Below are 12,897 nucleotides of genomic sequence, written 5' to 3' on the forward strand. Positions count from 1 at the left end.
ATGGTCATCTGGAGACCGGGCTAGCCCTCTCCTTCCGGTGACCCCTCAACACACACCAGCCGTCGCTTTGGGGAGCAAACTTCCTGCTGATGTGGATGAAAATGCAGTGGCTGGGGTGTTCCAGTCTGAGCCAAAAGGTACTGGGTTTGATCCCCAACGATCCCCAGTCTATTTAACGTCCTTGAGCAAGATGCCTAAACCCTACCTGCTCCTTGACCTGTATCCAAAAAGTAATCCCTGTGAATCCCTGACATCAAGGAAATTAAGTGACATAATTTCTGTGATGTCACTTCAGTAGAGTCACCTCCATGAAGTCACCTCCATGGGCTCACCTTCATGATGTCACCTCCTTGATGTCACATTCCCGATGGCACCTCCATGATGTCCCCAACATGGTGTCACCTTCATGATGTCCCCTCCATGACGTCATCTCCACAGTGTCACCATAATGCTCTTGGGATACACAACGGCGTAGAGTTCCATCGTTACACTCCTTCTATTCTGAGGTCCTCATCAGCTAAACAACCCTGTGACAACTTTTCCAAATGTGAAAAAGGTTTGGATCTCAGTATGTCCCACTAGCTGATTACTATTGTCCACTAATTGGCATCTCAGTGAGCTGTCCCTAGCTTGTCTAGCTCGCCATGATAATTTGAGTGGCCTATCCATGGCAGAACAGAGCCTTGACACTTGAACTTTCTGAGTGAACTTGGAATAATTAGGAAGCATCTACAGTCTATTAGTTTCCCGGTATAGAGTTCCTGTCTGGCAGCAACGTCTGTCCTTGCTGCATGAGTCATAACCGGATTCAGCGAACCAGGATGGCTCTTCACACTCTCCAAACCTCCCTTGGTATGAAGTAATAGACATACACTGGAATATACAAATGACTATATTATTGTGTTCACACACTATTGAACATTATGTAAACACTCATACATATTTGCAATTGCTATTGTTTTTTAAACTGGCTCATTCCTGTGTCTTTAGTTTATTCTATTTGCTCATTAGGGGAAACAGAGGACGACTAGTTCCTGTGTGACATCCATTCTAATTGAATGCAACCAGCCAATCGGAGAGCCGTATGGACATGCTGTCATCATCAGTCAATGATTAAAGGTCAGAGAGAGACGTGGATGACGGAGCAGCCAGCACAACAAGCACCAAACTATTTGTCTTGTTACTTTTGAGACGCCAGCTTTTATCTGATTCAACTGGTGTTCTGTTCTGGAAAGATTGGGAGCCTCTCTGCGTTACCATAGTTGACTATTGTTGGAAACTGGGAGCTGCCCAGTACAACCACAGTCCTTCACTGGTTGTCATTGGGAGTTGCCCTGGACAAACATAGTCTTCTGCTGGTGGGCAGTGAATGTTGCCCAGTGTGACCGTAGTGTAATACTCTTGGACACTAGGAGCTGCCCTGTTCAACCAGTTTTCTACTGGTGGACGGAGCTGCCCAGTTTAACCATTGTATACTACCAGTGGAAACTAGACCTACAAAGTACAACCAATATTCTGCTGTTGGACACTGAGAGCTTCCCAGTCAGTCGCATATGAGCCATATTGTATTCTTGATTTTAGTTCCTCATTGTTGGTGTATCTGTTTGTGTGTTGTTGAAATGTTTATTTGAGTGTTATTTGTTCTCCAGATGAAATGTCATGGATTCTGTGTTGGTTTGGCTTTAGAAGGTCACTGTTCTTCGGAGGTTTCAGCTCATGTTTAGAAACGCTGTCTTCGAAAAACTCGCTGTCCTCCAAAAAAATACTAGTTGAAAAAAAAGTATGAAATAAAAAGGATAATATAAATATAATACTTAAAAAAAAATAGTGATGATAATGGTGTTTAAAAAGCATATCACTTGGAATAGATTGAATATATTTCCAAATGTTATATTTAAATAACAGCTACCATTTTCCATCTGAGAAGTTATTGTTTATTCGGTGCAGGACTATTGTCGTTATTACTGGGCCGATAATTGGATATTATAGTTTAAATTAGATATTCTATGTGTATATTGGACAATACCAGAACAGCCCATGAACTGACACTGAAAATGGGCTAATAATAGAAGGAATCCATACATTGGACATTTGAATTCAGGTCCTGCAAGGTCTACGTTAGCACTTGCGTAGGCACCCTCCTTGTTGATGAGACGGAACCGAGGTCTATATAAATAAACAAAAGCGACCGGTTGTATTAAATACTCCACCTCAATATTAGAAGGAAGCGGTGTGCAGTTCACCTTAGGTAACCAAACTTCTGTGGATGAATGGATGGATCGATTCGTATTTTTGATCTAAATAATCAGATAGACTATCTTTATTTTGCACAGTAGCCTTCAATTTCAAGATACCAGACCATTAGTTGCATTCTCTAATTGATGCATTGCGCAATTTATTTTTAAAATATAAAACATAAAAAATACACTTTTGGCAATCCAAATCCACAAGGCATATTCAAACGTGTAGGCCTATTTCTCTCGTGGTTGGTAACTTCCAAACTCCGTCTCCGTCTGCAGAGATGAATCTCATGATGGTTTGTGCCGTGGCTCTTTTGGGAGCTTGCCAGCCCGCTTATGAGTGCAGAGCCGTAGAGAGCCGGACCGGATCCCGCCTGTCGGACAGGCTTCAGCACCTGCCGCTGCCCATCCTCCTCCGGCTCGGTGAGCAGTACTCCATCCAGCTGGACAATTCCAAACAAGACCCCTCTCCGGTCAGGTCGGACCTGTGGTCACACGGCCCGTCCCCAGCCGCAACAGTCAACCGCGCCCTGCAGCTGCAGCTCACCCAGCGAAAGGTCGCTAGCTCCGAAGGGCAGCAGGAGGAAGATTCCGCGGAGAAAGAAAAGCGCTCCGACGATCCACCCATTTCCCTGGACCTGACTTTCCACCTGCTCCGAGAAGTTCTGGAGATGGCTCGGGCGGAACAGCTCGCCCAGCAGGCCAATGATAACCGCAAAATGATGGACATATTTGGCAAATGAGCTTTGGAAGAACCAACCCATTTTTTTTCTTTTCGTAAGACACGTGTTAAATAATTGTATTGTTTTTGTTTTGATGCATACCACAACTAACTGGTCCTTTCATTTGTCGGGTTTGTAAAAAATGTGTTATAGGATCTTGTCCCTGGTGGCTTCCTAACTATTGCAACTATTTTAAAAGCCTTAATTCTGCCTTTGAATCACGCATTATGCATTTGTTATGGTCATTTTGTTCCATCGAAATAAATATTTCCTTCTAAAACACATGCTAACAAGTTTTGTTACACAATATTATGGGAGCATCCATCTAAAATGTTAAAGAAGCTCAGGCTATATATCTTATTTGTAATAAAATATTTCTCAATGTTCATTGCTGATTCACGTGTTGCCTCGGTTATTGAAAGCCAGTGTATTCTACCCAGTCATTTACGCAATCTTTACGCACGGACGCGTTCAATTACGCACCTATCTCCCCTTGTACAATTATGGCAATAGATTCACAGGCGTGATGAAGGCTATAAAGTGTTGGATTTCAACGGACATAAGCACGAGATAAGTCTCGGTGTGTCCATTGAGCCGAGTTGGAGGGAAGAATGGTTTTATTTCTGATTGAGCCACGAGAAGGAGAAGACGTGGCGCGGCCCGTCCTCCGTGTCGGCGTTCTGAGCGCCAGCGTCAGAAGGAGCCTGGAGAGAAGAGACATTGGTTAAGTCGTGTGTCAACGGCTAATGCTATGTTAAAATGTTAACTAAGAGTACTTAAATAAAGCACAAACACTGCTACTCGCCATTAGAAGTATTAATAATTATCCTAACTATATTGACGGACGGAGGATCCGTTCATTATTTTATGTTAAATAATAAACATCTGAGTGCATGTGCTTCCCCCTACTGGAGGACAACGGTTAGGGCCGCTTAGCCCGGCCCATTGGAGCACAGATCAGATTCATGCCATATATGAAGCCATTACGCCATAATCATTCAAATGTATGCATCACATGCGTTACCCTTCTGATCTTCTGGAAAAATTATCTGTGTAAATGTACAACGTATGTATCATTCTGCTTATATTGGCCATCTAACAATGGCTTGACTGTCATAACTCATACCCAAGAGATAAAACTCACGAGAATGTTTTACTCTAGAGGTTAGAACTGGTTGATATGCCCAAAAAATCACACAGATATCTGTTGGTGTCTATCTCTACCCTGGCGGGTATGTTGATAAAGATGTCAACATAAAAAAAATGGAGAAGGGCAGGCACTATCAATAAATCCCTGGCAGGGGGTTTGGATGAACCGGCTGTCTTATCACCATCGCCCCCCCCAAGCGCTTAACTAGAATCCCTGCAAGACGGACTCTCGCATGATAGTGATCGTGATTTCGCGAATCCAGCAGCCTGGCAGGGTGGCTGTGTCTCCTCTCACCTGAGCAGAACTCCCTGTCGGCAGAGGCATGGCATGGGGCGTTCCCAGTGGCGTGGGCAGGGCAGGGGGGTTGGGCCCGGGGTTCTTGGGGCTGGGGGCCCGGAGGAGGCTGGTGTCGGGGGCCTCCAGGCGAGGCGCGGGGGGGAGCGGGCCAGGGACCGGGGCAGGGGGTGCTTGCGCTGGCGGTCGTGTTGGCTGCTTAGCGACTGAGGGTGGGTGGGCGGTGCCCCCTGCTGTCTGGGAGGTCTCACTACCGCCCCCTGCTGTCTGGGAGGTCTCACTACCGCCCCCAGCTGTCCGTCCTCTCCTCCCCGCCGCTGCATCAGCCTCATCGTCATCCTCTCCTCCATCTACTGACAGAAGGAAAATGTATACATTTTTTCGGTCAGTTAATACGAAACGAAGAGTGTCATGGAAACATCTGAGATAACGTGGCGACATGTGTGTGAGTGTGAGATGACTGGACAGCGTGTCTCCTCACGTTTGAGGAAGTCAATGGTCTGCAGGGCCCGCCTCTCTCTTTCCAGGTGAGCGGTGAAGTGAGACATGTTCTCGTAGCCGCGCTCCACCTTGTCCAGGTGGGAGATGTTGGTGCCCTCTACGATCCTGTAAACATTCATCACCGCCATGACCTCGTTACCGCTCATGACATCACAAACTCACTCAACTGCTGTCATCGCGTCAATATTTAATCAGTCTTATATGGCCACGACCCCTGACCCTTCGAGTGTCCTTGCTCTAGCTGTTTCCCAATGTCAAGGAAGCATGCTCAACGGCCGCCTTTTTAAGGACGCTACGTTCATAGAACGCCGACAATCACTGTTCCAATGTTGAGGTTCGCGCCATTTTCGCGTCCTTTGTTTTTGAGCATTCCGAGATTTTTCACGGATGCATCGCTGGATCCTAGACGAGCCAAAGCTACCCACAATCCTCTGCGTTCACACGCTGCACGGGATATAAAAAATGGCAGAGGGAAAGCAGTGCACGTTCAAATGTAAGTGAAGTTTTCAGAAATATTTTGTGCAGTATTGGTTTTTATAGATTCATCATGTTAATGCAAATAATCAAGCCTAAAGACCTGTGCCACTTTTCAAACGTTTTTGCAACTTAATTATACGTTGCTATATTTTGCATGGACGTAGCTGGTGTTAAACACCACTGTCACCAATGTCAATTTACTCGCTCACAAGATTACATTATTTATGTATACCTATTTATGTTTGTGTTTAATCTTTTTTTTAGGGTCAGCCAAGCAAACTGAGGCTTTTTGTGCACCTTAGGGTGGCGCACAAACAATTGTTTACCGGTGGAAGGGATACTGCCACTATCGGTGAGAAGCTCTTGCGGGATCCAATGTTGTCAAATAAATGCAACACCGATCATTTGCAATGTTTGTAATTTGTAATGAACGTATATAATTGTATTTTATATAATATACTTATGTGTTCAAAGCACTGGTAGGTAGGTATATATGAATGAATGAATCAGATCAGTTAAATAATATATCCAAATAAATACAGGTTTATCATCACTTTCTTTGTCTTTTTTCCCCTGCATAATAGCAATCAACCATACTGTAAATGTGATGCATGAATTAAGTTCTCAGACAATTTCACTTAGTTTTATAAAAATTGATTGGATTTTTTTTTTTATAAAGACGATTCGATCAACCGCAACAAAGTCACAACTTTTGTGACTTCCTCAAAGAGGCTCCATGCGAAAGAGACATGACCGCATTCATAACAGACAAAAGTTGAATAAATATCGAGCAGCTTGATTGCTACCATGTTTTATCCATAAGCGCACATGTGTTTACAAGCGCAAATGCAGTATTAAAAAACGGAAGCGGAACGATTCCACACCAGCAAGTCGTTCCAAAGTCCAAACGTTACAAACGCTAGGAAGCACTCGAGCTAGCACTCTAGTCTCATCTCCGTAGGACGCGACTAGCAAGGACGCGTCCTAGCAAGGCTGCAGCCTTCACATTGGGAAACAGCCTCTGTGTGGGCCTCTGTTCTCATGCCGCAAACAATCATTTTCACTTTTCACTGATTCACTGCAGGCTGATTTAACCTCAAACTGATTCACTGAATCAAACTGATCAACTAATTCAGCATGCTGTTAGAGAGGTTTAAACTGACTTACTTCTGTAGAAGTGGTTTAGCAGCCTGAGGAGAGAAGACAGACCCTGAGTTACATCCCTGTGGAGTACTTTGATCCTGTGCTGTATGTAAGGATTATTATTTTGACAGATAGAAAGGCAAGCAGGCAGACAGACAAGCTGGCCACTACATGCCAGGTACAGAGGCAGACGAATAGATAGAAAGATACATTTAAAGATAGACAGACAGATAGATCGAGGGGCAGACCGACAGACAGGCAGGCAGACAGACATCCTCACCTGCAGGAAGATGGCCATCTCAGACTCGTCCATTATGTTGATCCCGGTCTCCAGGACCTTGGCCATGTTGTCCAGATGTTCTGTGTACTTCCTCTGGAGGGAGCGGATGTAGTCCAGTTTCTCCTCCTGCTCAGAAGTAATCTGCATGCTCATCTCTCCCTTCCGCTCCTCCAAGATGGCGTAAAGGTGGTCAAAGGTCTCGCACACCTTTGACTTTTGCCTGCGGCCATTCTCCTGCAGCGTTGGAGTGACGTCACATCACACACCACATTAGTGTTGTGTGTTTTTTTACCTCAGAGATACATTCGAGGGGCTTTTTGCTTGTATTTAAAAACACATTCGACTTTTCACTCGCCTATGCCGAGTCCTCTTTCAGTATCGTTACTTTGACTCAAATTCCTTTACAAATAAGTCCTTGCAAGCCACCCTCCTTGTGGCTTGCAAGTACGTGGTGTTGTTTATGTCACATGCATGCATTATACCATGTGCTTGATATGTAAATGCATGCGCGTATGTCTGTGTATTTATGTGTGGGTGTTTGTGTGTATGTGTGTGTGCCTGCGTGCGTGTGTGTGTCGGTGCGTGTACACCTACATCTACAGTTGTGCAGGTCCCCTCCAGTTGAGAGATGACGGCCTGGATCCTCTCATTGTTCCCAACCAGCATGGAGATACAGTCTGTCAGCTCAGCCTGCAGATACACACACACACACACACACACACACACACACACACACACACACACACACACACACACACACACACACACACACACACACACACACACACACACACACACACACACACACACACACACACACACACACACACACACACAAACCACACATGAGTGTAATAAACAACCAAGCTATAGTAATAACTGTTAACTAGAGGGGGCCAAATGGTGTGGGCGAGACCTTTTGTTCCTGGAAGATGCTGTGTAGAGGAGCCACCTCACAGTCCTTGTGGCTGCCAAACACCTTACAGAGGGAGCAGGTGGGGGTGCCGCAGGTCACACAGTAGATATTTATCTTCTCCTCTGGGTGCTCCTCGCAGGAGGGCTGCTCTGGCTGGGCCGGAGGAGCCTCCTTGGGGCTGCAGGAGAGGAGAGACATGAGGAGAGGAGGTAGAGACCCAGCAGACCCAGGTTCCTCCCAGTATCTGCCAGAGGACTGTGGTTGTACTAGGCAGCTCCTAGTGTCCCACCAGTAGAAGACTGTGGTTGTACTGGGTGGCTCCCAGAGTCCACCAGTAGAACTATACCATGGTGTTATTAGACTGCAGGTTTAAAGAAACATTTTTGTGTGTGTGTGTGTGTGTGTGTGTGTGTGTGTGTGTGTGTGTGTGTGTGTGTGTGTGTGTGTGTGTGTGTGTGTGTGTGTGTGTTTTGAAGCAGCTGACAGCATGGATGGTCTAGTGAAGTCACTCCTCATGTCCCACAATAAAAATAGGCCCTGGCGGTTGGCTGCCCCACTGCCCTAAAGATATAAATAGCCCCATAGGGGTCTGGCTATGCAGCAGGCCGCGGAGATAACACCAACAGGCCTGGGCACTACGAGGCACCACTCTCGTGGTGTAGCTGGTGGGTTAGCCCGAAACGTGATCAATTAACAATGAAGATCAGCCATGGTAAGGGGTTGGTAATTCAACTGCTGTTAATTGTAACCAACCATCATCTGGAGGTCCTATTCTGTTCTACACGTACAGTTTAATCTGGTGTCTGGTGAGTCAGTCCACATTGCAGGTAACCAACAATCATCTTGACGTCCTTTTACAGTGTAAACATCTAGTTGTATCTGATAGAAGTGTTTGTTAAGTTGGTCTAGTCTTCAGGTAACCAACTACCATCTGGAGGTTGTGTGGACTGGTAAGATAGTCTACACATTGGTGTGCACCTGGTTGCCCATCATCTCTCAACTGGTCGCCCATCATCTCTCAACTGGTCGCCCATCATCTCTCAACTGGTCGCATATCTCTCACCTAACAGCCAATAATATCACACCTGGTAGCCTATCATCTCTGAACTGGTCGCCCATCTCCCCTAGCAGCCAAACATATCTCACCTGGTAGCCTATCATATCTCACCTGGTAGCCCATAATCCCTCACCTGGTGGAGCCCTGTTTGTACATGTCGATGATGTTCTCCACCAGAAGGTTGCGCTGCAGTCCGTAGACTCCATGTCGGTCCAGAACCACTTCGTGTCTGCAGGACGGGCAGCGGAACCGCCCTCCGGACGAAACTGTAGAACCGGTTCTCGTCGACATGTATGGGTTGGATGCCTGTAACATCCATGAAGGTATTTATTTTGAAACCAAAAATATCCTTTCTAAAGAAGTTTCCTTTGTCGTGGTGAGGAAGGCTACCGTTTTTTCTTTGCCTACAGAATGATGCTGACATATGCCAAAACAGTTGATTGCTATAGAACTAAATTGTGGTCCTGATTAACTGGTCCTTTGTAGGCCCAATCGCAGGGCCTGCGTTATAGCATTATAATGGTGTGACTGTGTTATATTATACTCGTTAACCGCTACTGAAGAATCTCTTAAGTGTCACTGTTTGTACATTTTCATGTGCTATTTCGCTCCTGTACGGTTGGCCAACTTCAAACCAAGTTGGTATAAAGAGGCCATTATCGGGATACGAGACTGACAACACAATATCTCCTCGTTCTGGGGCGATACTCCCTACATACCTGAAAAATATCGTTGGCACATTTTCGGCACAAGTTGTGTTGGCACGGCAAAATCACCACCGGCTTTGTGAACATCTCCAGGCATATCGGACAGACGAGCTGCTTCTCCAAGCTGTCCATCTTGTTATAAAGTTGAGCGGAACGTCAAATCCCCAGAGATTAGCTAATAAAATCCGTTCGAAGAGTGGACCCGTTGTCGCGTTCTTCGGGTCAACTCAGGGGCCAAATCCCCCAAGAACTGTCGCAATTAGAAGTGTCGGGCGTTTCGCAAACTGTCCTCCAAGTTGCTTCACGCGGCGTCTCGCCCATTGAATGTCACGAGCTGTTTTTAGTAAAGGCCACGTCAAGCGTTGCCATGCTTACATGCCCATATATGAAACTGTGAGCAGGCCTGTGTGTGTGTGTGTGTGTGTGTGTGTGTGTGTGTGTGTGTGTGTGTGTGTGTGTGTGTGTGTGTGTGTGTGTGTGTGTGTGTGTGTGTGTGTGTGTGTGTGTGTGTGTGTGTGTGCGTGCGCACGTTTGTGTCCTCGGTCCAGGCAAGCTAGGCAGCAGGCCTATCATGTTGGAATAAAAGTAGCGTCAGTTTATTGACACATCATTAATTTTTTAATAATCCTTTATTTATAATATATGTCTATATCTTGACATTTTGCAGTTGACGGAATGGTGCAAGATAATGTTATGTTTATGCAATACAAAAAAATAAGATACATTCATTAAAACGCATATTAAAATAAAACACACGTCCGAACATGCAACCAAATCACAAATGTTATATGTATCTGAAAGTAACTGAAGATGAATTTAGTAAGCTTACATCATTTAGAACAAAGACATTCTCTCCATCAAAAGATAATGCATGTGATAAGTTTATATTCATAGATTGATGATTGGTTTTGTTGTGACTATTTAATCATGTGACCAACATACTTATTTTTCCATCACATCCATCACAACAACTGAATACATTTACAGTTCTTTGTGTTAAACATCCGGTTGTTTCACGGGTCTATGGAATAAAGACTTTAACTTACTATGACCAAGGGCTTTTGTCCGGAAATATCATTCTCATAACTGCAGCCATTGCTATTGGTCAAAATTGGATTTCAATTATTTATAATAAAAAATAAACGCAAAGCCCACTCTAACCCCTAACGTAACACCCTCTCCAATCAAAATTTTCCCGCCCTGGTTCTGCACACACAAAATCGAGTTGTATGTCCCAATTGTGTTGCTCTCTAGAAGTTTCCCAAAACAAGTCAAACACCACATACATCATGAGAGTCTGTTTGTAGGAAAAGGAGTTGAAATTGTTGGTAGCCTGAGAGTAGAGGTCAGAGGTTAATCTCCCATGGGGTCGGGGCGGGTCCTCAGGTGTAGGTGTCCGCATACCTGCGGTTTCCATCGCCAATCAGCTGAGTCTTCTCGCTGGCTCCGCTGCTGGGCTGCTGCACCACCGGAGCATCTCCGCCTTCTACAACCACAGGAAGTATGGTTTACCACAGAAGGAAATACTTCCTGGTGAAGCGGCCCTCTGAAAACCCATTTCCTGGTTCCCACAAACCCCGCCCCTCACCGTTGTCATGGCCAACCTCCTCCTCCAGGTCGTCTGGGGAGACGTATGCGTCTGACTCCGCCCCCTCCCCGGGCGGCGTGGGCTTCAGTCTGCCACAGCAGCAGTTACAGCAGCAGCACAGACAGCAGCAGCAGTAGAAGCCGGTCAGCACCCCACACACAGCAAACAGACCCTGGAGAGACAGAGGAGTCAGGACCCAAAAAACGCAATTTCATTGTGTCAACCCCCATACACACAGAACACTAAGAGTTCACTAATCACTCTCATGTGCTCAGAGCGTGTGCATTATCAGGCTGGACACAACTCTGGATCGCGACCCATTTTAGGTACCTCCCGACCCGGAGTTCAAGAAATACTGCTCTACTGATCAACACTGGGAGCTGCACACACACCTTGGCCCACCAGGTGGAGAGCATGAAGTAGGTGTTGACGTTCTCCTCCCCAAATTGCTGGGCGACGTAGAGGCCCAGGGAGCCATAGCTGTCGTAAATGTTCCTCTTGGTGAGGTCCGACAGCACTGAGTGGGCTCCGTTCAGCTCCTTGAACTTATCTGCCGCCTCTGGGTTGTCCGGGTTCTTGTCCGGGTGGTACCGCAGGGCTAGCTTCCTGAAGATCCAAACAACACTGTGTGTGTGTGTGTGTGTGTGTGTCTGTGTGTGTGTGCTTCTTTGTGATACCAAACAGGGTTCCAGGGTTCCTTTTCTTTGCCCTTTATATGGCTTAGGGTTGGGTCGCCAAAGGTCTCCTTTGAAGCCATTTGAGACCTAGCAGTGATTAAGGACTAAACAAATCAAATGTACTTGGACTTCAGTCCCGTTTTCTCCCTCCACCATTCTGCCTCTCTCTCTCTTCTCATCCCTCCATCATTCCGTCAGTCTCTATGTTACTTCTCGCTCCCTCTGCCGTACCACAGTACTTGCATGATGTCTGTGGGTGTTAGCACCAGACACAGTTCATACAATAACCCCTGATGTTGTAGTGTTAGAGGGACACCGGCAGACAGTCCTTCTCTCAACCCTCGGTTTAAACAGGCCTACCTGTAAGACTTCTTGATTTCTTCATGGCTACAGCTCTTCTCCAGACCAAGGACGAAGTACAGGGACTCCCCGGAGGTGGACAGTGTTCGCTGCCGGCTCTCGGACATCCTGACACCATTACCTGCTGCTTGAGGTCACAGGAGGGTGGGGGGGGGGGAGTATCAATACATACCATAAATAACAAACTCAACTCTTTATGGAAAAATATGGTACATACCTGCCGCTGCTCCTGAACGTTTCCGGGCCAAGAAGTGTTTGTTGGTCCTTCGGTGGGTCCAGACAGACGGGTCAGTCGAAGTAATGAGTAATGGAGAAGCTCTGTCCAGCATCAAAGATTCATCGGCAGGCTGCTTCAGGTATCCTCGGCAACCAATGGGCACGCGGGTCGCCTCGTATCGGCAAGGCTTGATCGGGTTTCAGACGAGCTGGTCGGGCAGGCGATTCCCATAGCAACCTGTGGAGCGGGGCGAGTTGGAGATGGGGGCTGAGTCCCCGCCCCGCCCATGACCTGTCAATCAAGGACATGTAGGCTGTATATATTTTTTATATTTATGATACAATTGGATACATAAAATCGACATAGTTAAGTCGTAATACCAGTCAAAGATACAGTATTTATGCCAAAAGTTATTGCAAGGTACTTAATTTTTAATATTTACAAATTCCTAATATTTTACACTAGCCAAAAGAACCAGAGGCAAGCAGAAGGTATTCTAACTTATCTTTAAGATGGAACGAGTTAAACCATCCACATCATTAGGAAAGCGGCGCAAGTATGGGTCTCT

General features: G+C 46.1%; 3 protein-coding genes across 5 annotated transcripts; 1 reads left to right on the forward strand and 2 right to left on the reverse strand.

Annotated features, from left to right (window-relative positions):
* Window positions 1–2,365: 2,365 nt before the first annotated feature.
* trim55a (tripartite motif containing 55a) lies at window positions 2,366–9,876 on the reverse strand. Of its 2 annotated transcripts, none has more exons than XM_030364561.1 (9): window positions 9,500–9,876; window positions 8,914–9,086; window positions 7,724–7,901; window positions 7,402–7,497; window positions 6,808–7,041; window positions 6,552–6,574; window positions 4,888–5,012; window positions 4,407–4,756; window positions 2,366–3,666 (listed from the first exon to the last, which is right to left on the reverse strand). In XM_030364561.1, the coding sequence occupies exons 1-9, from the start codon at window positions 9,617–9,619 to the stop codon at window positions 3,580–3,582; spliced, it is 1,386 nt and encodes a 461-aa protein (XP_030220421.1). In that variant the 5' UTR covers window positions 9,620–9,876; the 3' UTR covers window positions 2,366–3,579. The 2 variants fall into 2 exon arrangements, with proteins under 2 accessions (XP_030220421.1, XP_030220420.1); XM_030364560.1 differs by having other exon boundaries at window positions 4,407–4,759.
* On the forward strand, window positions 2,491–3,074 carry crha (corticotropin releasing hormone a). The gene has a single exon (XM_030364573.1). It carries the CDS (start codon window positions 2,522–2,524, stop codon window positions 2,981–2,983), a length of 462 nt encoding a protein of 153 aa, XP_030220433.1. The 5' UTR covers window positions 2,491–2,521; the 3' UTR covers window positions 2,984–3,074.
* Window positions 9,877–10,100: 224 nt separating the features above from the next.
* LOC115549412 (dnaJ homolog subfamily C member 5) lies at window positions 10,101–12,588 on the reverse strand. Of its 2 annotated transcripts, none has more exons than XM_030364571.1 (5): window positions 12,330–12,588; window positions 12,113–12,236; window positions 11,468–11,681; window positions 11,076–11,247; window positions 10,101–10,973 (listed from the first exon to the last, which is right to left on the reverse strand). In XM_030364571.1, exons 1-5 carry the CDS (start codon window positions 12,439–12,441, stop codon window positions 10,870–10,872), a joined length of 726 nt encoding a protein of 241 aa, XP_030220431.1. In that variant the 5' UTR covers window positions 12,442–12,588; the 3' UTR covers window positions 10,101–10,869. The 2 variants fall into 2 exon arrangements, with proteins under 2 accessions (XP_030220431.1, XP_030220430.1); XM_030364570.1 differs by having other exon boundaries at window positions 12,113–12,239.
* Window positions 12,589–12,897: the final 309 nt, after the last annotated feature.

Source organism: Gadus morhua, chromosome 8 (assembly GCF_902167405.1).
Source record: "Gadus morhua chromosome 8, gadMor3.0, whole genome shotgun sequence".
Classification (NCBI taxonomy): Eukaryota; Metazoa; Chordata; class Actinopteri; order Gadiformes; family Gadidae; genus Gadus; species Gadus morhua.